Raw genomic sequence first — 22,817 nt, forward strand, 5'->3', positions numbered from 1 at the left:
GGGTGCTTTTTTTTTGTACGTAGATATGTTCAAGAAATGAAACCCCATGACCAGGAAGGAGAAGAATCCTCAGGTGATGCTATAGGTACTGATCTACACATCACACAAGAATTTCTGTTGGTTATGTGACTGACAACACCTAACACTCTACAGAGCATGACATCAGAGGCCCCTCCAGCACTGACAGTAGGATCTCATGGATCAAACTTGCAAAAATGCGTTAGGTTGAATGTTGATCCCAAGTGTTGTTGGGATACTATTTCTAATCTTCCTAGCATATAGTAAGCTTACTCACTGCCTCTATTATTCCTTAAGCCATTGTCCATCGGTGTTACTAATTTACTTATTCTCCACTGGCCTATAGATAGAACAGTATAGCAGGCTACATTATTGTGTATAATGTACCATTTGACACATTTTGCTGAAGATGCTACTTTGCTCCAATGGAATTGCGGCCGTTTCTTCCACCGCCTGGCCGAGCTACGGCAACTGTTAAGCTTTACGACTGTTTTCTGCATTGTGCTCCAGGAAACCTGGTTCCTGGCAATGCTGACCCCTGCCCTCCGCAGCTATAAGGGATACTACAGGAACGGTAGCAACTGTAATCGAGTGTCAGGTGGAGTTTGTGTTTATGTCCTAAACTCAGTCTGTAGTTGAACCTGTGCCCCTTCAAACCCCTCTTGAAACTGGCTGTCAGGATAAGGACTACGCAGGAAATAACTGTCTGCAATGTATATCTTCCTCCAGATGGTGTAGTATCCCTGAATGTATTAAGTGCACTGATTGATCAACTCCCTAAACCTTTCCTACTTTTGGGAGATTTAAATGCCCATAACCCCTTGTCGGGTGGCACCGTGCTTACTGGCTGAGGTAGAGATGTCGAAACTTTACTGTCTCAGTTCAACCTCTGCCTCTTAAATACTGGGGCCACCACACATTTCAGTGTGGCTCAAGGTAGTTATTCGGCCATTGATTTATCAATTTGCAGTTGAGGACTTCTCCTATCTATCCACTTGAGCTCATGACAACCTGTGTGATAGTGACTGCCCCGGCGTCAAGCCCACGAACGCCTGCCCAGATGGGCTTTAAAACAAGGCGGACTGGGAAACTTTCACCTCTGCTGTCACCTTTGAATCTCCCCTGCACAGGAACATCGATGTGATGGTTGAGCAGGTGACTACAACAATCGTTTCTGTGGCAGAAAACGTGATCCCTCGCTCTTTAGGGTGCCCCTGGCGAAATACAGTCCCTTAGTGGTTGCCAGAAGTAGCAGAAGCAATTAAGGAGCATTGGCGAGCTCTACAGCGGCATAAGCGGCACCCTATCCCTGGAGCACCTCATAGCCTTTAAATGACTCCGTGCTTGCATTCGCCAACTTATCAAACAACGGAAGCAGGAGTGTTGGGAGAGATATGTCTCGACCATTGGGCACCATACGTCGCCTTCCCAATTGTGGACAAAGATCAAATGTGTTTTCGGGTACCGGTCCCCAACAGGTGTTTCCGGTGTTAAACATAAATGGCGTGTTATCTACTGACGCAAATGCGATTGCCAAGCACTTTGCTGAGAACTATGCTTGAGCCTCTGCATCGGAGAATTGCGCCCCACCCCCCTTCCTCCCCCAGCCTTTAGCACTCTCAAACTGTGGCTGGAAGGGAAAGTCCTCTCGGCTGCCCCTACACAGCTCCTGGACCAGATCGGATCCACAGTCAGATGATTAAACATTTCTCATCTGACTACAAGCGACATCTCCTTGTCATCTTCAACTTGATCTGGTGCAATGGCATCTTTCCATCGTAATGGCAGGCGAGCACCATCATTCCGGTGCTCAAACCCGGTAAAAACCCACCTGATGTGGATAGCTCTCGGCCCATCAGCCTCACCAATGTTCTTTGTAAGCTGCTGGAATGTACATTGTGTCGGCAGTTCGGTTGAGTCCTGGACTCGCGTGGCCTACTGGCTCCATGTCAGGGTAGCTTCTGCCTGGGTCACACTACCACTAATCTTGTGTCCCTAGAGTCTGCCATCTGAACAGCCTTTTCCAGATGTCAACACTTGGTTGCTGTCTTTTTTGATTTACGAAAAGCGTACGACACAAACTGGCGACATCATATCCTTGCCACATTATACGAGTGGGGTCTCAGAGGCCAACTTCTGATTTTTATCCAGAATTTCCTGCTGCCTCCCAGAGTCCTCCCCCACCCCCCACCCCCACCCCCTCCCATATCCAGGAGAATGGGGTCCCGCAGGTCTGTGTATTGAGTGTGTGTCTATTTTTAATGGCCATTAATGGTCTAGCAGCAGCTGTAGGGCCGTCCATCTCACCGTCTCTGTATGCAAACGATTTCTGCGTTTCATACTGCTCCACCAGTACTGGTGTTGCTGAGCGGCGCCTACAGGTAGCCACCCACAAGGCACAGTCATGGGCTCTAGCCCACGGTTTCCAGTTTTCTGCCACAAAGCCGTGTGTTACGCACTTCTGTCGGAGTCGTACTGTTCATCCAGAACCAGAACACTGTAGTGGAGACACATCGATTCTTAGGACTGGTTTTCGACACCCGATTGACTTGGCTTCCTCACCTTCATCAGCTTGAGTGGAAGTGCCAGCAGCACCTCAATACCCTCCACTGCCTGAGCAACACCAATTGGGGTGCAGATCGCTCTATGCTGCTGCAGCTCTACAGAGCCCTTGTTCAATCCCGCCTTGACTATGGGAGTCTGATTTATAGTTCGGCGGCACCATTAGTGTTGCGTTTATTCGACCCAGTGCACCAATGTGGTGTTCGCCTAGCAACAGGAGCTTTTAGGACAAGTCCAGTGACCAGCGTCCAAGTGGAAGCCGGAGTGCCTCCATTGCAGGTTAGGCGTGCACAACTGCTGGCCAGTTACATAGCACACATTCGTAGTTCTCCTGCGCATCCGAATCACAGTCTCCTTTTGCCACCCACGGCTGTTCGTCTCCCACATCGGCGGACCAGGTCAGGGCTTCCAATTGCAGTTTGTGTCCGATCCTTTGTTTCTGAACTGGAGTCCTTGCCTTGACCACCTATACTTGAGGACCATTCATGTACACCTCCATGGTATACACCTAGGCCCTGCAGCTCTCCGCTGCCACTTCCTCTCGATTCTTGACGAGTACTGAGGTCACACCGATGGCTGATGCTCATGTCGGCTTCACATATGTCCATGGAGGGCATATTGAACAGCATTCCTTGCCCGATGGCTGCAGTGTATTCACTGTAGAGCTGGTGGCCATCTCTCGTGCACTTCAGTATATCCATTCATGCCCTGGAGAATCGTTTCTTCTGTGTACTGACTCCTTGAGCAGCCTACAAGCTGTCGACCAGTGCTACCCTCACCATCCTTTGGTGGCATCCATCCAGGAATCCATCTGTGCCCTGGACCAGTCCTGTCGTTCAGTTGTTTTTGTGTGGACCCCAGGACACATCGGCATCCCAGGCAACGAACTTACAGACAGGCTGGCCAAAAAGGCTGCGCGGAAACCTCTTCTGGAGATGGGCATCTCTTAACCTGTCCTGCTTTTTGACCTACGCCATAGGGTTTTTCGGCTTTGGGAGATGAAATGGCGTAACAGTACACACAACAAACTGCATGTCATAAAGGAGACTACGAATGTGTGGAAGTCTTCCATGCAGACCTCTCGCAGGGAATCAGTTGTCCTCTGCCGGCTCCGCATTGGCCACGTTTGGGCAGCCCACGGTTACCTCTTGCACCGTGAAGACTCACCTCAGTGTCGGTGCGGCGCCCGATTGACAGTGGCCCATATTCTGTTGCACTGCCCCACTTTGACTGCCCTTCGACGAAATCTTGAGTTACTGGACTCATTGCCGCTCAATTTTTCTGACAACTCCTCATTGGCTGATTTAGTTCTTCATTTTATTTGTGAGGGTGGGTTTTATCATTTGATCTAAGTTTAAGCCCATGTCCTTTGTCTCTCTGTGTTCTCCACCCTAGTTCTTTTAGGGTGGAGGTTTTAATGTGTTGCAGAGTGGATGGCTTTTCCTATTTATTCTCGTGGTTGGCCAGCCACCGTAATGTGTGTGCTTGTTTTACTCTCCTGTTTCTAGCATCTCTCTTATGCTTTCTTGTCCTCCTTTGTTCCTTTTAGTGTTTGTTGCCTTTCCTTTGTTCTTGTGATTTTTCCTTTCTTTCCATTTTGTGTTGTGTGTCTCGTCTGCTTTATTCTCACACTTGTGGCACTGTTTTATTAGGAACAAGGGACCAGTGACCTTGTAGTTTGATCCCTTCCCCCCTCTTTTAAACCAACCAACTTACTACATGATGTGTGCTTCATAGTTCTGTGACCTGTAGTTTACTTTCAGTTTACATACATTAATGCCTTTGGTTGATAAGTGGGCACACTACTGCAAGACACTGTTTATAGACAACTTGCTTTTCTTTTGCATTGTGTCCTATGTTGATGGCAGTTCAGTGTCAATGACAAATCGAGAGGTACACAGAATTATCAACATTATCACACTAATAACTGATGTACAGTATTCTTCGCCTGACTCTGTTTCCACATGCATTGCAGATCAAAATTTTTAATGTTGAGTGTTTAAAATATTGCATCCAATCGTGTTGTAGGCTGCGTTTTGATTCTGTTGCATACACTATCTATAGAGAACCCAACTTGTACAGTTTTGACTTTGAATTGCTCTTTGTACACTTTCATAAATGACCTTACTTGATCAGATTTAGTATTTGATCCTTAGTTATTACTACAAAATGATGTATATTACGCATTTCTATAGCCATTAATATTGGGACTTTCCCCGAGTCGTGATTTTGTAATGGTGAACTGCTTTTAATGTGAAACTTCCTGGAAGGTTTTAAAACCTGACTGTACCGTGACTCGAACTTGGGACCTAGGCATTGCCCACAGGTTAGAGTCCTGGACTAGCACTAAGTATTAATGTGCCAGGAAGTTAAAAACCAATACACACTCTTCTGCAGAGTGAAAATTCATTTTGCTTTTGATATAATTTTATCCATGTAGTTGTTTAGTAGGAGGCTTCAGTGATAGCACAATTATCTTTCCCACATGGACCACCTTTCACTGCCTAATGAGACTCTGGCATTGGTAGCTAGTGCTAAACATAGATTTTATATTACTCACGGAAAAGTCACAATATCAACATCTTCTGCGGTGATGTTGTAATCCTGCAACAGGGCACCTGCACTTTTCTATTGAACCGTTGTATAAATTGATGAGCTACTTCAAATAACCTCACCTTAAGATAACTTGCAGCTGCCTCATGGAACTATTGCCACAAGTAATGCAGCATGAAATGTGGAGTAGTGGTTAGTCTCACTGGCTGGTATGCTGTGATTTGTAAGTTCAGATCTGATCACCAGCAAATATTTGTTACTTAGTATTTACAATATAAGGAAAAGATAAATTGTTACTCAGCGTAAAGTTGCAGATAGGCCCGATAGCCACCATCTACAGCATCTCAGACCAGAATGCAACTGTCACATAGAATGGAAGCAGCAATCTGGAGGGGGCAGTAAAGGGATAGCAGGGTACGGATGAGGGTAGTGAAGAGTGCTGTCTGGTGGGTTGTGCAGGAAATAGAAAGTCAACAGGCGCAGCTTCAGAAAGCTGTGGGGTAGTGAGGTAGGTGTGGGAGGGAAGGGGGAATGGGGAGTGAAAATGGGGAGCAGTGAGGAAGGTGAAAGACAGGTAGGTGGATTGGCAGAGGGTGGCACACACAGGCTGGGAGATGAGAAGAGAGAGGGGATGATATGACAGAGGAGGTGCAAACTGTTGGGCAGAAGGTGTGGGGAACTGTAGATTACTGTGGTTTGAGGCTGGGATAATTTCTGGAGCAGAGAAAGTGTTGTAAGGATAACTCGCTTCTGCACAGTTCTGAAATCCTAGTGATATAGGGGATCAATTGCAAAAAGCTACTTGGGCTTACAGAGATATGTACATTACCATTGATGATCATAAACATCACAGGTTGTCAAGGAGAAGATTGAATAACTATTTGTCATGAGCAGACACAAAGCATTCTGAAAGACATGTGCATTGCAACAACCAAAACAGTCCAGCAAGGAGTACTTGATACCATTAACAAAGAACCATGCTCCATACCACTACAGAAAGCACAACGGAGGAAGCTACTACTGAACCGCGAATAGGATCTGGCCTGATGTAGGAACAGTGTCAGCAAGTGCTAGCCGTTCTGTGCCAATTTTATGGTGCTTTCAAATCCAGAGTGGAAAAAAGATAAACCACACTGCCTATAGTAAAACAATGTATCAACACTGGGGATCATCCACCAGTTTGCCAGCACTTGTATTGAACAATGCATAATTCAGGAAGAAGTGAGAATATGCTGCAAGATGAGATCATTGAACATTCAGAGTGGAATGTCTTCTTCTTGTGAAGAAGGAACATACATGGCACTTCTGTGTTGACTGCCGAGTGCTGAACAGAATCGCAGAAATGGATGGTTACTCATTGCTGCACAGTGATGGCACCATAGACTGCTTGAGGAGCAAGGTATTTCTCAATGATGGACTTGGAGACGGACCACTGGCAAGTTGGGATTGATGAGGCTGACTGGGAAAAGGCTGCCTTCATAACTTCTGATGGCCTCCATTAGCTCAAAGTTATGCCACTTGGAATATTTAATGCTCCTGTTACTTATGAATGTATGATGAGGAACTTGCTTCAACACTTCAAGTTAACTACATGTCTTTGCTATCTGGATGATAATGTCATTTTTAAAAACATTTGAAGAACATCTAAACCACCTGACAGCTGTGTTGAAGTGCCTTCAGGCTGCAGGACTCTGCCTGAATCTGAAATAGTGCCTCTTCGCCAACCACAAAGTAAAATTCTTGGGGCAGCTAGCAAAGAGAAATGGAATTGTCACTATCAGAGAAAATGAAAGTAATCATAGATTTTCTGACTCATCAACACATTTATGATGTGTGGAGTTTCGTCATAATGTGCTCTCACTGCCACCAATTTATAAAGGACTTCTGTATCAAGGCAAGAACTACTGTTGGGAAGTGCCAAATTTTGCTTGAAAGAGGTGCAAGAAAGAACTTCCTTTATCCATAAGGCAATGCTAGCAGCTTCTCCAGTCCCAGACATGTATGACAAGAATGCTGAGACAGAACTTCATTTCAACAGTAACGGATGTGAGGTTAGTGTGCAGTTTTAGTGTAAATTCAAGAAAGTGATAGCTCATGCTTCCAGAACACACTCATATTTCAAGATGAACTACTCTACAACTGAGAAAAAGTGCTATGCAATTGTTTGGGCCATCATAAAGTTCTGGCCAGATTTATTTGTCAAACCATTCACAATTGACAAGCTGTTGTTCTCTGTGCTGTCTTACTAGCCTAAAGGATCCATCAGTCAGCAAGTGAGACGGGTACTGAGGCTTCAGGACTACTATGTCACAGTAGTATACAAAAGTGGATGCAAACATATGACGCCAACTGCCTTTCGGGAAATTCTTTGGTGGAACACAACACTGTGAATGAAATCTCAATCATCTCTACATTAAATCACATTGCTGAGGGAGGATCCAGTATTGATAAAAATCATAGAAACCTTGAAGGGAAACTGACCAGAGAATAATTCCAATTATTAAACCAAACATTGTATAAGAGGACCTATGATCCAAAGTAGTGTAAATGATTGCACATCATCCCAGCTCATCTACTGCCAGCTTTCCTAAAGTATTTCCATGGCACTCCAACATCTGGTCACCTCAGATTCATGAAGATTCTAGACGGAATCAGATGCAGATCTCTGCCAGTATGTTACACTATGTGAGCCACTGTAAGTAATGCCGGCAGCAGAGCACATGCCAAAATTATCTTTGGGGATCTGATACTAACTCCACCTGCAGCAGGCGTCATTCCACAATATTGGAGTCGACCTCTCGGGGAGGTTCCCGAAGTCGACAAATGGTAATTGATGTTGATTTCCACTGACTACCTCACTCATTACACTATCACAACAGATGTGCTGATTGCTGAAGCTCTGTAAACGGCAAGGTTCCTTGTAGAAGACGACATTTGGAGCAAGGAGTCACCCATGTAACAATCTCTGACTACAGAAAAGTTATCCATTTGAGACTTGTCACAAGATAACAACTGCCTATGACCCACAGAAGAATGACCTCAAAGAATGCTTTAATAAGATATTGGCAGATATGCTCTTAATATACATTGATGTCGAACAGAGAGGCTGGGCTGCAGTACTGACCACTGTGACATTCGCATACAACACAGTGAAGCAGTACACTACAGGCATCACACTATTCTTTGTGCTCCATGGCCATGAGGCCAAAATTACATTGTATGTACTGTTTCTGTTTCAACTGGGTGACTATGTTAAAAAACTCATCACCAGGAGTGAAGAAGCAAGAGAACTGTCTCGTGTACTGTGTTTGGACTTTCTGTAAAAGGACTGAAAGGGCTTATAATGCTAAGCACCTGCCAGTGGGATACAGCCCAGGAGATTTTTATGGATTTTTAAGCCACTGCAGAAAGTGGGACTACAGAAGTTCCTAAAGTGCTACTCTGGGCCGTATCGTATCTTTTGTCGCTTGTTAGATGTCACATACGAAGTTGAGGATTCTTACCTTTCATGAAGAAAATTCCCAGGGATGTTGTCAGTGTCATCCGTGTGAAGTCCTTATGTGCAGATCAATACTGGTTCAAGGATACTGAAGGCCTGCTCAATACACAAGTTTTACTAAGTAACATCACTTCTTTTCACATTTGTTAATCATTGATCTCTCTCATCTTGCCTACTGTGTTTTTCATGATACTTGGGGATTTGCTAATTGTAGGCTGATTGGCCTCCTTTCCTGTAACCCTTTTGAGTTAGTTAACAAATAACCCTAAATTCAAAAAATATATCTGTTACATAACTTATCCATACCTGTGTCTGAATCCAGTTAAAGGGAAGAAATTTTTCTACATGTAGTTGATTGTAATTTCTGTTTAATCTCACAACAAAGATGAATGATACAACTTCTTATTTGATCTACTGAATCTGGATGAACCTAAAATTTCACTTCTGCTTGTGTTGTTTACTTTTATGTACCATTTGATGTTTAAATATATTATGACACATAGTAATGATTATTAAAATCTAATACTGTTAACATTTTTTTGAAAAATCTTGACATATAAAAAATTGTTGAATTGATGTTACATGAATCCTTTTGTTTGTTCAAGTATGAGAAAGAAGCAGCTGCGTCACTTGTTCAGGATCCTGAATCAGGAGTTATAAGAAAGTCGGCCAAACCAGGCAGAAGTGTTCTGCATTTCATTTCACGGATTTTTCTGCAGTCTTTCACTCTCACATTCGTCGCAGAATGGGGCGATCGTTCCCAGTTGACCACTATCATCCTTGCTGCAAGAGAAGTATGTTCGGATGTTATGTTCTCATGTGTGACTGAATGATGTAGAATTTTTTAATCTAAATTTATATCTTTATTTGTTGTAGGATGTAGTTGGTGTAACAATTGGTGGAATTTTTGGTCACGCAATTTGTACAGGATTGGCTGTTCTTGGTGGAAGAATGATTGCACAGAAGATTTCTGTGAGGACAGGTATGAAGTTTTGTTAATAATTTGTGTACAGCTGTATAAGTAGGGGTAGTAAATATGTAATATTGTGAAAATTTATCCACCCATTTTTTACCACATAGCGTAACGAGCCTTATTATTGAGAAAACATTAATGTTTGAGCTGGGTTGCTGTTAATTTTCAGGAAAGTGGTTGGATAATCACAGTTTTAAACTTTTTTACCATTCGAGTTTCACACAAGAGTGTAACGTGTGCATTTGTGTTATTTTAGCTTGTGCCTTGCAAATGAAGTTCCATAACCTGCTGGAAAGTCGTGAGTGAAATACGAATAATGGAGGGGGTAAAGGCAACCACTCATTGTATAATCGAGCAGTTGAGTAATTGATAGGCACATAAATGAGATGGAAATTGTTGCTAGGCTTCTTCCTCAGAGCTGATCAACAAAAGTACACATATGGTTATAATAGAAGGAAACATTCCACGTAGGAAAAATATACCTAAAAACAAAGATGATGTGACTTACCAAATGAAGGTGCTGGCAGGTCGACAGACACACAAACGAACACAAACATACACACAAAATTCAAGCTTTCGCAACAAACTGTTGCCTCATCAGGAAAGAGGGAAGGAGAGGGAAAGACGAAAGGATGTGGGTTTTAAGGGAGAGGGTAAGGAGTCATTCCAGTCCCGGGAGCGGAAAGACTTACCTTAGGGGGAAAAAAGGACGGGTATACACTCGCGCACACACACACACACACACACATATCCATCCACACATATACAGACACAAGCAGACATATTTAAAGACAAAGAGTTTGGGCAGAGATGTCAGTCGAGGCAGAAGTGCAGAGGCAAAGAACATCTTTGCCTCTGCACTTCTGCCTCGACTGACATCTCTGCCCAAACTCTTTGTCTTTAAATATGTCTACTTGTGTCTGTATATGTGTGGATGGATATGTGTGTGTGTGCGCGAGTGCATACCCGTCCTTTTTCCCCCCTAAGGTAAGTCTTTCCGCTCCCGGGACTGGAATGACTCCTTACCCTCTCCCTTAAAACCCACATCCTTTCGTCTTTCCCTCTCCTTCCCTCTTTCCTGATGAGGCAACAGTTTGTTGCGAAAGCTTGAATTTTGTGTGTATGTTTGTGTTCGTTTGTGTGTCTGTCGACCTGCCAGCACCTTCATTTGGTAAGTCACATCATCTTTGTTTTTAGGTATAAAGTACACATATGCACGTACATGGCTACATTGTCCCACTGTTGCAGCCTGACTGGGATGAGGGTTATGTTGAATGGAGAGGATGAGAGGAACAGGGAGGGAAGGCGAGGCAAACCCAATGGAGGTGATGGGTGCAGGTGCAAGTGGAGACTAAAGCCAGGATGATTGTCTCCCACATCGCTGCCCTCGGTGGTCTAGCGGTTCTAGGCGCTCAGTCCGGAACCGCGCAACTGGTACGGTCGCAGATTCGAATCCTGCCTCGGGCATGGATGTGTGTGATGTCCTTAGGTTAGTTAGGTTTAAGTAGTTCTAAGTTCTAGGGGACTGATGACCACAGATGTTAAGTCCCATAGTGCTCAGAGCCATTTGAACCATTGTCTCCCACACCAATCCATTAATCTACATCAACGCTATTCTCCCCACAGCTTCCCTCTTACTTTGTTCTGTCTACAATCCCCCACCCCCTCCCCTCCCCTCCAAAATGTTCCTTTACAACAGTATAAACACAAGTTTACTTTAACAGTATATTATTTACCTCTGTATCAAATGACACATGTCCATTGTAGTAGATTGGCTATGATGTCAAAATCGATATTGGTCTAGAAAACATAGAACTCTGTGGATATTTGTAACCAAGTGTACGTGATTGTGGTAGGATATAACATATGTCCTACCTCGCAGTGCAAAGGTCATCATGCATACAGCTCTCAAATGGTAAAATGTGACATTTCCTGGTCATATTGGACATTACTGTTATAGAATGTAAATATGAGGCTGGCAGGTAGGCCAAAAAGTCTATCTTCTAAGTCTCATGTTATTCCTGAGATCATATCTAGATATATCTGACATGTACTCAAAAATGTATTAAATACTGTACTTGGACAATTAGTATGTAAAAGTAGAATATATAAAGCAGATACATGTAGAATATATACTCCTGTTAACTATCATGTTCAACAAATTAAATAATAATGGAAATTTCTGAATGGAGCAATATGTAAAATAAGAAAAAGACAATCAATCACCTATAGTGGACCAATGGGTGGAGTGCCCCCCTCCCCCCCCACACACACACACACGTAAAAAGAAACAGAATTTGCCATAGCTTTCAAGCTTTCTCTAGCAAAAAATGCACACATTCACACACACAACCACACAGACACCCAAATGCACACTCTTGCAGCCATGGAGATTCATTTGTTGTTGTTGTTGTTGTTGTTGTTGTGGTCTTCAGTCCTGAGACTGGCTTGATGCTGCTCTCCATGCTACCCTATCCTGTGCAAGTTTCTTCATCTCCCAGTACCTACTGCAACCTACATCCTTATGAATCTGCTTAGTGTATCCATCTCTTGGTCTCCCTCTACGATTTTTACCCTCCACGCTGCCCTCCAATGCTAAATTTGTGATCCCTTGATGCCTCAGAACATGTCCTACCAACCGGCCTCTTCTTCTCGTCAAGTTGTGCCACAAACTCCTCTTCTCCCCAATTCTATTCAATACCTCCTCATTAGTTATGTGATCTACCCATCTAATCTTCAGCATTCTTCTGTGGCACCACATTTCGAAAGCTTCGATTCTTTTCCTGTCCAAACTATTTATCGTCCATGTTTCACTTCCATACATGGCTACACTCCATACAAAGTGCTTCTAAGGGTTGATGGGGATAATCAGGTGTAATTATTCTTTTCTGCATTTATTACTTGCTTTTGTTTTTTGACATACTAATAAGATACCAAAACATTCTGTTGTGGAAGTACAGTACTTGTTTAACTCATTAACACTTTGTATAACACCAGAATGACCCCACATAAATAGGGTGAGTCACCTAACATTACCGCTGGAAACACTTCCCAAACCACAACAAACACTGAATAACCAATCCCGCACACTGAAGGTGAGGAGAGGGGCTGGTGTAATTGGTTAATACAAACCATTGAGAAATGCATGGAAGTATGATTTTCAACACATACTTTTTTTTAAAATGGAAACCTGTTATTATTTTTAGCACAACTGAAAATAGAAACAAATACTTAATCAATACCATTTGTTACATTGTAAAATGTTAATTACATGCAGAGTAAATTGTAACATAAAGTTGACACTTGAGTAACTCCTCAAAAGTTCAATTGTGTGTATTGGAGAGAACTGAATTAATTAGCATACAAAAAGAACAGTGATGTAACAAAGGTACAGAAGAGACATGAACAGGACATTACATACACATGCTGACATTTTTATTACTCTTTTTCTCTGAAGAATACTGTACGGCACTGATTTATTAGAACAAAATGTATATTAACATGATAATGTAGTTAAACTTACAAATTTGTTTTTGTTTTCAATTACAGAATGTAAAAGAGTGTGTCCTGACATTTCAGGCCAATAAATGTTCAAAGTGGTGCCCATCATTTGCTGCACACTTTTGCAATCTACCATGTAATGAATGTCTCACACAATGCAGTACATCTGGTGTAATGTTGCCACAGGCTGCCTCAATACAATGTTTCATATCTCTGGGGTTGTAGGCACATCACAGTACACATTCTCCTTTAACTTACCCCACAGAAAAAAGTCAGGAGAACGGGTTGGCCAATTTATGCGTCCGCCATGTCCTATGAAACGCCTGTCAAACATTCTGTCGAGGGTCAGCCTAGTGTTCATTGCAGAATGTTCAGGAACACCATCATGTTGATACCACATATGTCTATGCATATCCAGCAGGACGTTTTCTAGCAATCTTGGCAGATCATTTTGTAGAAACTCGATGTATTTTGCAGCTGATTGGGTGCCTTCAGTGAAGTGAGGACCAATGAGCTGGTCGCCAATTACTCCGCACCATACATTTACATTCCACGGTCACTGTCACTCTACCTGTTGAAGCCAGCGAAGATTGTCCATGGACCATTAATGTATGTTTCGTAAATTTACTGCACCGTGGTTTGTGAAACCTGCTTCATTGGTAAACAGGTAGAATGGCAATGCAGTCTCTGTTAATGCCCATTGATAGAAATTCACTTGATTATTAAAGTCATCTCCATGTAATTGCTGATGCAGCAACATATACAGGTGAAATTTGTGATGAAGTATGCTCATTAGACTACTTTGACTCACTGCACTGCCTCTAGGATGTCACGTGAACTCTTCTGGGTTTACGGCAGTAGCAGCTAACATACCAACTGCACCTGCTTCTCCTGTGATGGGTTTGTTATGGACCCATACGACCATACCTGTTGTATACAATTGTTGTATATGTTTTCAATTCTGCAGCCCGTTGGATGATCTCTGTCCCGGTACCTTCCTACATACAGCCTGTAGGCTGCAGCTGCCATAGACGAGTATCATCTCTTTCTTTAGAATAGACCATTTTCACAGTAATTAACAACACACTGTTGTACTTGCGACCTTCTCACATTCCTACTGTGCGTATTTCTGTTCTTACTTGTGTACAGTACGCCATCACAGACGTCTGGTAACACAGTGTACTACAGTTATTCTGAGTGCAAGGACTAATTCAGCAAGCCCTACATATGGTCACTGAGACAGCTAAACTTGTAAACCTTGTAGTCTTCGTAAACATATCCCTACAGATCTCGTTTGTTACAACAAGCGACTGAACGTCTGAAGTTTCAAGCATCAACTTTACATTACAAATTACTCTGGGTGTACTTAACATTTTACGGTGTAACAAATGGCATTGATTAAGTATTTGTTTCTGTTTTCAGTTGTGCTAAAAATAATATCATGTTTCCATTTTTTAAAAAACGTAAGTATGTGTCGAAAATCATACTTCCGTGCATTTCTCAGTGGTATGTATTAACCAATTCCACCAGCCCCTCTCCTCACTTTCGGTCTGTGGAATTCATTATTCAGTGTTTGTTGTGGTTTGGGAGGTGTTTCCAGTGGTAATGTTAGGTTACTTATCCTGTAGTGTATATGCCAACTGTTTTCAGTTTCCTAAGGACTCCAAACTAACCAGTGACCCCTGCAGGTCTTTTTCTGTGAAATAATACTTTTCAGCCAAGTATATAGTGAATGGCAAGCTTGTCAGGATCTCTTTTTGGAAAAAGTTGCATAAAGGTCTGAAATTATGTTCAAGGTTTGTTGAAAGTCACAAGACGCACTCATTCTCAAATATTGGATGAATATAATCACAGTAACTTGCATGATGTGAACTACGCTGTCTCAAGATATGTACACAGTTTCTAACTGTAATACCTGTCTTGTCTGTAGTAAACCTTTTAACATATATTTCTACCTCTTAATGATTATATTGTGACAGAATTTTAAATTTTTTAAATTTGGTCAGTAATTATGTGAGATATTGGAAACCAAATTTTTGTTGCCTCTGGAAGTGTTGAGATAGGCAACCCACAGCTGGGACCGTGAACAGTGAATCACAAAGTGGGTTAGTCAGTTGTAATGTAGATATCTTTCGATGGCGTTATTGTAGTACAGTCACAGTCACATGGGACATTTTTCATGAAATGTACTATGGATGAATGAGACCAGTTTTACCATGGTTGCAGTTATATCTTCTTGCAGCTCTATGTGCTGTAGATTTCTTGCAGCACTGTATATTAATTTTTATATCTTGACTGAGTTGATGCTGGTGCCCAGGAAATCGTCCCAATGTCTAGTACAATATTCTCTAGGCACCAGCAGAGATACCACAACATCATGGTCCAGTACCAGGAAATACAAAAGGCCACTTTGTTCTATGAGGTACTTGTCTAATTAAGGATGAAGTAAAATAACTTTATTTTATGTGATTTCCTTTTTATATGAATTGCCGTAGGCTGGCAGTGGCAGTGCAACTTAGACTCTGCTGTCTTTGCCCGTAGGGCTGCTTACATTTCTTTCATTTCCCCCCATTCCATTATGTTGATTTTCTGTGGTGACATGTTGCCAGTACCTGCTACTTGTATTTTTATTTGAATGCAGAACCTTCTGTGTGTGGTATTTGATCTTAGCAAGTCAGCCTCAGTAAAATCTCCTTCCATACATGACATTTGCTACTTGGCTGAGAAGTAAATCTTTCTGTTCTTCTCTCATAAAAAATAAATCCCTAAAATGCAGTCAACTAACAAATCTCCAACAGCCGAAAATGAATGTTCTACTTTCTTTCCAGTCAACTCTGTCTCTAAACAGACTTGTAGCTTAAAGGTTTTAGTTCTCTTTCCGACAGCTTGTATCAGTTTTATACAACTCAGAGGCAACGTTAATATTTTCTTGTTTCCATTTACGCTGCAAAAGAAATCTTTAGAAACCAAACACAGATCTGCATTTGTGTCTGGAATCAATAGAACTATTACCTCATTTAGATTCACATTGATTGCTGATTGCTTTATTTCTTGAGAGCTTCATTTTGTTGTTTCACTTCTTAGCACTTTTTCAGTCTGTCCTCAATTGTTACAGTGCAGTAGCCTTTTTTCTTGTGGGCCACCCCTTCCCATACCTTTGACCATCAATTTGGAGTTATGACTGACCGTCTGTAGTTTCCTCTATCGTGATGTGTGTGTCCTCCTGAGTTCCAGTTTGAATCTCATTTAGTCTGCTCAGGTGCTTTGTTATTGTTGTTACTCTTCTAACATCTTTATGCATCTGTCCAGTCTGTGTAGCTGTGATTGTCAGGTTGGTACCTATAGTTGTGATGCAGCTGCCCATGCCTTCTGCTTTTTGTTTCTCTCTGGTCTCATCCACCATTCTGAAGTTGTACATATCTTCTGTTTGACCTCGTGGATCTCTTACTTCATTGTTTTCTAGATTTTTTTCTGCCATTACATGCTGCCTAAGATTACACCCGATTACAACTCTGTGCTCTTTTTTTTTCCAACACATTGGTGTTATCAGGTATGTCCAAAATTTCCACTATGGCATTGTCTGGTACTGTTAAAAAAATTCCTATTGTGGTGTGCGAGCCTTTCCCTTCAGGAACTTAAGGTTGCTTGTGGTGTGTAGTGATCCCAGTACTTGAATTTATTTGGATACTTTCTAGAATATCTGCAGAATATCCTGTGTCTTACAATGCTCCGGTTTGTAAAAATTTGTGACATTTTCCATGTCAGAAGTGACTGCTTTTCTGACTATTTCTAGTTCCTGTTCAGTGGTGTTGTGCAGCTGTTTTCTCTAAAATCTTGTGTTCGGCTTGCTCACAGCTACTCTCTAGTGCAATGATTTGTATTCTAATCACTTTAGCTACATATAAACCTTTCGTGTTGTCATCAAAAACCTCTTGAACTTCATCATATAACTCCTGTGCTTGTGCTTTTCTTCCTTCTGAGGTGCTCCCTGAATTTATTTAATAACAATTCTACTATTGCTTCAGTTTGAATGTTTTGTTCAGCCAAAGTGTGCGTGATTAGTTCTGTCTGTGAATTGTTTGCCATTGCTGCCTGCATCTAAATCCTCCTACGACTCAGTCATTGGTGCCATTGCTTATGTCACATTATTAATCTGTTCAGTTAGTTAAATCATTTGCTCACTGCACTCCACGTTGCTCAATTTTATTCAGTTCAAACAAAAGATAATTTTCACTACTGTACATTATCTTAATTTAAATACACAAGATATTAGGAAAAGGATAGATTGATAATTCTGTAGACATGACACATTGACTTGCAGAGTCACGATGAAAAGATAGTTACAGTTTAGCTTTCAGTCAAGCCTTCTTCACAAAAGAACACCAAAACACCAAACTCCTAGTGTGTTTCAGGTTTATTGATGATATCTTCATGATCTGGACTGAGGTCCAAGACATCCGATCTGTGTTCATCCATAACCTCAACAACTTCTCACTTCACCTGGCCCTCGTAACAAGAACTCCCTTGCCTAGAATATTGAAGGTCTCATCAGGGCCTTCACAGACAGGCACTATCCCCCAGACCTAGTCCGCATATACACCCTGTGTCATTTCCCTACACACTCCCAATCCTCCTCGACCTCCCAAGAACCAGCTAAAAAGGAGTCCCTCCTTAGTCACCCAGTACCACCTCATACTGGAACAACCAAACCATATCCTTCACCAGGGCTTTGATTACCTATCATGATGCCCTGAAATGAGAGACATCTACCCGAGATCCTTCCGACCCCTCCTAAAGTGGTGTTCAATTGGCCACTCAGCCTCCACACCATCCCAGTCCATTCCTACGACACTCCCAAACCCAACCCCTTGTGACAAGGGTCATATCCCTGTGGATGATCCAGGTGCAAGACCTGCCCAATCCACCCATGCAAAACTTCCCATTCCAGTCCTGTCATAGGCTTAGCCTACCCCATCAGATGCCAGGCTACTTGTGAAAGCAGTCATGTCATACTAGTTCCACTGCCAACATTAGTTATATAACTATAAACCAGCTGTCCAGCAGGATGAATCGCCCACTATCAAACTATAGCCAAGAGCATGGTAGACCACCCTGTGGCACTACATACAGCAGAACACCACACACTTGATTTCAGTTGCTGCTTCACAACCCAGGCCATCTGGATCCTCCCATCCACCACCAGCTTTTCTGACCTTGCAGATGGGAATATGGGAATTATCCTTACAACATGTTCTACTCTCCCGAAATTATCCCAGCCTTAGTCTACAGTAGTCTTCTGTCTCCGTACCTTACATACCCTCTATCCAACAGTTTCACCCCTTTTGTCCTCATCACCTCCTTGTTCATGTCCTCCCGCCCTCATTGTGTGCCAACCACACCCAACAACACATTCACTCATCTTTCGTGTGCGTGTTTCTTTTCTGAAGAAGTATGTCTGTGTGCATGTTTCTTTTCGGAAGAAGGCTTTGGCCATAACCTGAAAGGTTCATTGCGCCTGTCTGCAACTCAACATGTCATGTTTATGGTGAGTAACAGTCCTTCATGTTCCTAATATTGTTGATATTGCAACATAGTTTCCATTGTTTTTAAACAAAACATACTAATCTTAGAATTATTAATCCAGGTTAGTATAAATGTAGTTTAAATACTGCTTGAAAGTGTTCACATTTGCATGTAACAGTGTCTTCCTATTCAACTCTGCATTTGCCATTCCTTGAAATGCATTACGTAACTACATGCACATCAGGTAGGAATAAATATTGTCAGACAATTCATGCATTACAACTAACTTGGTGCTGATTTTGTCATCTATTAAATTGTACAACTTTGAGAATTTTCCCCTCAATATTTATGCATTGTTTGTCAGGCTTCTTTCCTTCTTCATTGGCTCTTCTGTGTTCCAGTAACTTTTTGTTGGAATTGTACACATAAAAAATAATATGCATTGACTTGTTGTTGGATAAATGAATTGTAGTCATTATTATTATCATCATTATTATTATTATTATTATTATTATTATTTCAATTTTAGTTCTGTATCACATACTGAATCCGAAGGTTATTTTGGTCCCATCACAGTTGTTAAATCTTACGTTATCTTCAACCATTGGAAAATCCAGGATGGAATGTAACAATATTATGAAAAGGAAAGTTGCTGCTCAGCATACAATGGAGATGCTGAGTCACAGATAGGTACAATAAAAAGACTGTCACAATATAAGATTTAGGCCATCAAAGGCCTTTGTTGAAAAATAGCACACACGCGCGCGCGCGCACACACACACACACACACACACACACACACACACACACACACACACACAAAGGGGGTAAGGAGGCGGCTGGGTTGAGGAGAGGGATGGAGAGGGATAGCAGGGTAGAAATGGGGAACAGTGAAGTGCTGCTGGGGAACACCCAAGGATGAGATGGAGAGAGGGTAGGGCAGCTAGCTGCAGTCAGGAGGTTAAATGGAGAGCAGGGAAGAGGTGGGGGGGAGGGGGGTTATGGGAAAGGAGAGAAGTAAAAATACTTGGTGCATTGGTGGAATGAGAGCTGTGTAGTGCTGGAATGGGAACAGGCAAGGGACTGGATGGGTGAGAAAAATGACTAACAAACGTTGAGGCCAGGAGGATTACGGGACCATAGGGAGAGTTCCCACCTGCACAAGTCAGAAAAGCTGGTGTTGGTGGGAAGGGTCCATATGACACAGGCTGTGAAACAGTGGTTGAAATGAAAGATGTTGTATTCTGCAGCATGCTCAGCAACATGGTAGCCCACTTGTTTCTTGGCCACAGTTTGTTAGTGGCCATTCATGTGGACAGACAGCTTGTTGGTTGTCAAGCCCACATATAATGCAGCTTAGCTTGTAGATTACATTGGTTTCACAGGTGTTGTTCGTGATGGGACTGGAGTAGGTGATGGTGTGAGAACGTGTGGGACAGGTCTTGCATTTAGGTCTGTTACGGGGATATGAGTCATGAGGTAAGGGATTGGAAGCACAGGTTGTGTAGGGATGGACAAGTATATTGTGCAGGTTCGGTGGATGGAAGGATATCACTGTGGGAGGGGTGGGTAGGATAGTGGGCAGAACATTTGTCATTTCAGGACATGACAATAGGCAGTCGAAACCCTAGCAGAGAATGTAATTCAGTTGCTCCAGTCGTGGTTATTACTGAGTTACGAAGGAAATGCTCCTTTGTGGTCAGACAGTTAGGCTTTGGAAGGTTGTGGCAGACTGGAAAGGCATGGCACTGGAGATATGTTTTTGTACAAGGTTGGGAGGATAATCATGGCCTGTGAAGGCCTCAATGAGACCTTTGGTATATATCGAGAGGGATGGCTTGTCACTGCAGATGTGATGACCATGGATGGCTAGACTGTATGGAAGACACTTTTTGGCGTGGAACAGGTGGCAGCTGTCAAAGTGGTGGTATTGCATGTGGTTAGCAGGTTTGCTATGGACAGAGGAACTGATGTAGACCTCTTAGAGGTGGAGGTCAACATCTAATGAGGTGGTTTGTTGGGTTGAGTAGGACGTTGTGAGACAAATGGGGGGAGAAGCTGTTGAGATTCTGGAGGAATGTGGATAGGGTGTCTTCACCCTCAATCCAGATCGCAAAGATGTCATCGGTGAATCTGAACCAGGTGAGGGGTTTAGGATTCTGGGTGTTCAGGAAGAATTCCCTTAGATGGCCCATGAAGAGGCTGGCATAGGATGACGCCAAGTGGGTGACCATAGCCACACCCTGGATTTGTTTGTAGGTAATACCTTCAAAGGAGAAGTAATTGTGGGTGAGGATATAATTGGTCACAGCGACTAGGAACGATGCTGTTGGTTTGGAATCCATTGGGCATTGGGAAAGGTAGTGTTAAACATCTGCAAGGCCATGGGCATTGCAGATGTTAGTGTAAAGGGAGGTGGCATCAGTAGTGACAAGCAGGGCACATTGCGGTAAAGGGTCAGGAACTGTGATATTCGGTGGAGGAAATGGTTGGTATCTTTTACATAGGAGGGTAGGTTCCTGGTAATAGGCTGAAGGTGTTTGTCTATGAGAGCAGAGATTCTCTCTGTGGGGGCACAGTAACAGGCCACAATGGGGCATTCTGGGTGGTTGAGTTTATGGACTTTAGGAAGCGTGTTGAAGGTAGGAGTGCTAGGAGTGGTAGGGGTGAGCAGAGAGATGGACTCCGGGGATATGCTCTGGGACCAGCCTAAGGATTTCAGGAGAGACTGGAGATCCTGCTGAATTTCTGGAATGGGGTCACTGGCAAGGTTTGTAGATGGATGCATCTGACAGCTGGCAGAGTCCTACCAGGTAATCCTTGCAGTTCAAAACAACAGTGGTGGAGCTGCATTGTTTGCAGGTAAGATCATAAGGTCAGGATCAGCTTTTAGATGGAGGATTGCAGTTCTTTCTGCAGATGTAAGGTTGGTTTGCATGTTGAGGGATTTGGGGAGTCATGGTGAGGTAAGGTTCGAGGTTAAGAAATTCTGAAACGTTAATGGGGTGATTTGGGGGCAGTGGGAGTGGATCACGGTTGGATGGAGGAGTGAACCGAGTCAGGCAGGGTTCAAAATTGGTCTTTGGTTGAGTCTGATTGGTAGGGTTGGTGGTGAAAATGTTTCCTCTGTAGGGACTGGGAGAAGAAGAGAAGGTCTTTAACAAGTCATGCATGATTGAATTTGGAACTGGGGCAAAAGGTGAGACTTGGGCTAAGGCTTCTGGAGGAAAGGTTAATGTGTTTCAGGTCTGTTAAGGTTGTGGATTCTGTGCGGTGTTAGCAGGGAGTTTTGATGAGTGGGTAAATGTCGTAGGTCTGCGAGACAGGGTTTATCAGCTATGAGGGGATGTGATGGAGGTTTGAAGATTGTTGCTGAGGTGGTGGAAAGTGGTACTTCAAAGCGGGATTAGGAAGTGAGCGGGGTGGAGAGTTTTTTGAGGTGGTGTTGTGAATTTACGCTGGTTCCTGGAGGGCAAGAATTGCATTGTGTGTTATGGGTTCCAGGAATTTGAAATTGCATAGCAGGAGAATTTTATGGATGGAGAGAGGGTATTGCCAGGGAAGTAGACCATTCACTTCCCTACAACAGTCTTCACATGCTCATTCCCATTCTTTGCAACATTATGCCCAGATATTTAAGTGATTGTGTGTGTCAAGTAGGACATACTAATGCTCTGTCTGAATATTATAGGTTTGTTTTTCCTACTTATCTGCAGTAACTTAACATTTTTCTACATTTAAATCTAGCTGTCATTCATCAAACCAATTAGAAGTTTTGTCCACGTCATCTTGTATCTTCCTACAGACACTCAATGACGACACCTTCCCGTGCACCAGAGCATCATCAACAAACAGCTGCAAATTGCTGCTTGCCCATCTGTCATATCTTTTATGTATATAGGGTTTAAGAACAGTCCTGCCACACTTCCGTAGAGCACTCGTGATGATAACCTTGTGTCTGACATACACTTGCTCTCACAAGTCTCTCTTGTCGCAACAAGGGGAGCTGCAATGCACTACAAAGGTTATCTACAAATTGTACATAATGGTGTCTGAAGTTGTAAGAGTTAAAAGATATGAAGGGGAAGTAGCGGCTGAGAAGAGAGTGAGATGGGGTGATATCCCTATCTCCGTTGTTGTTCACTCTGTACAATGAGCAAGCAGTAAAGGAAATCAGTCAAAATTTGA

General features: G+C 42.8%; 1 protein-coding gene across 1 annotated transcript in view; it reads left to right on the top strand.

Annotated features, from left to right (window-relative positions):
• Positions 1–22,817, top strand: part of LOC126094619 (transmembrane protein 165) — a 34,055-nt gene that overhangs the window by 9,154 nt on the left and 2,084 nt on the right. Inside the window, exons 4-5 of the mRNA XM_049909099.1 lie at positions 9,238–9,426; positions 9,509–9,614. Coding sequence (XP_049765056.1) covers positions 9,238–9,426; positions 9,509–9,614 — 295 coding nt within the window. The remainder of the gene's footprint in view (positions 1–9,237; positions 9,427–9,508; positions 9,615–22,817) is intronic.

The sequence above is a fragment of the Schistocerca cancellata genome, chromosome 8, assembly GCF_023864275.1.
Source record: "Schistocerca cancellata isolate TAMUIC-IGC-003103 chromosome 8, iqSchCanc2.1, whole genome shotgun sequence".
NCBI lineage: Eukaryota > Metazoa > Arthropoda > Insecta > Orthoptera > Acrididae > Schistocerca > Schistocerca cancellata.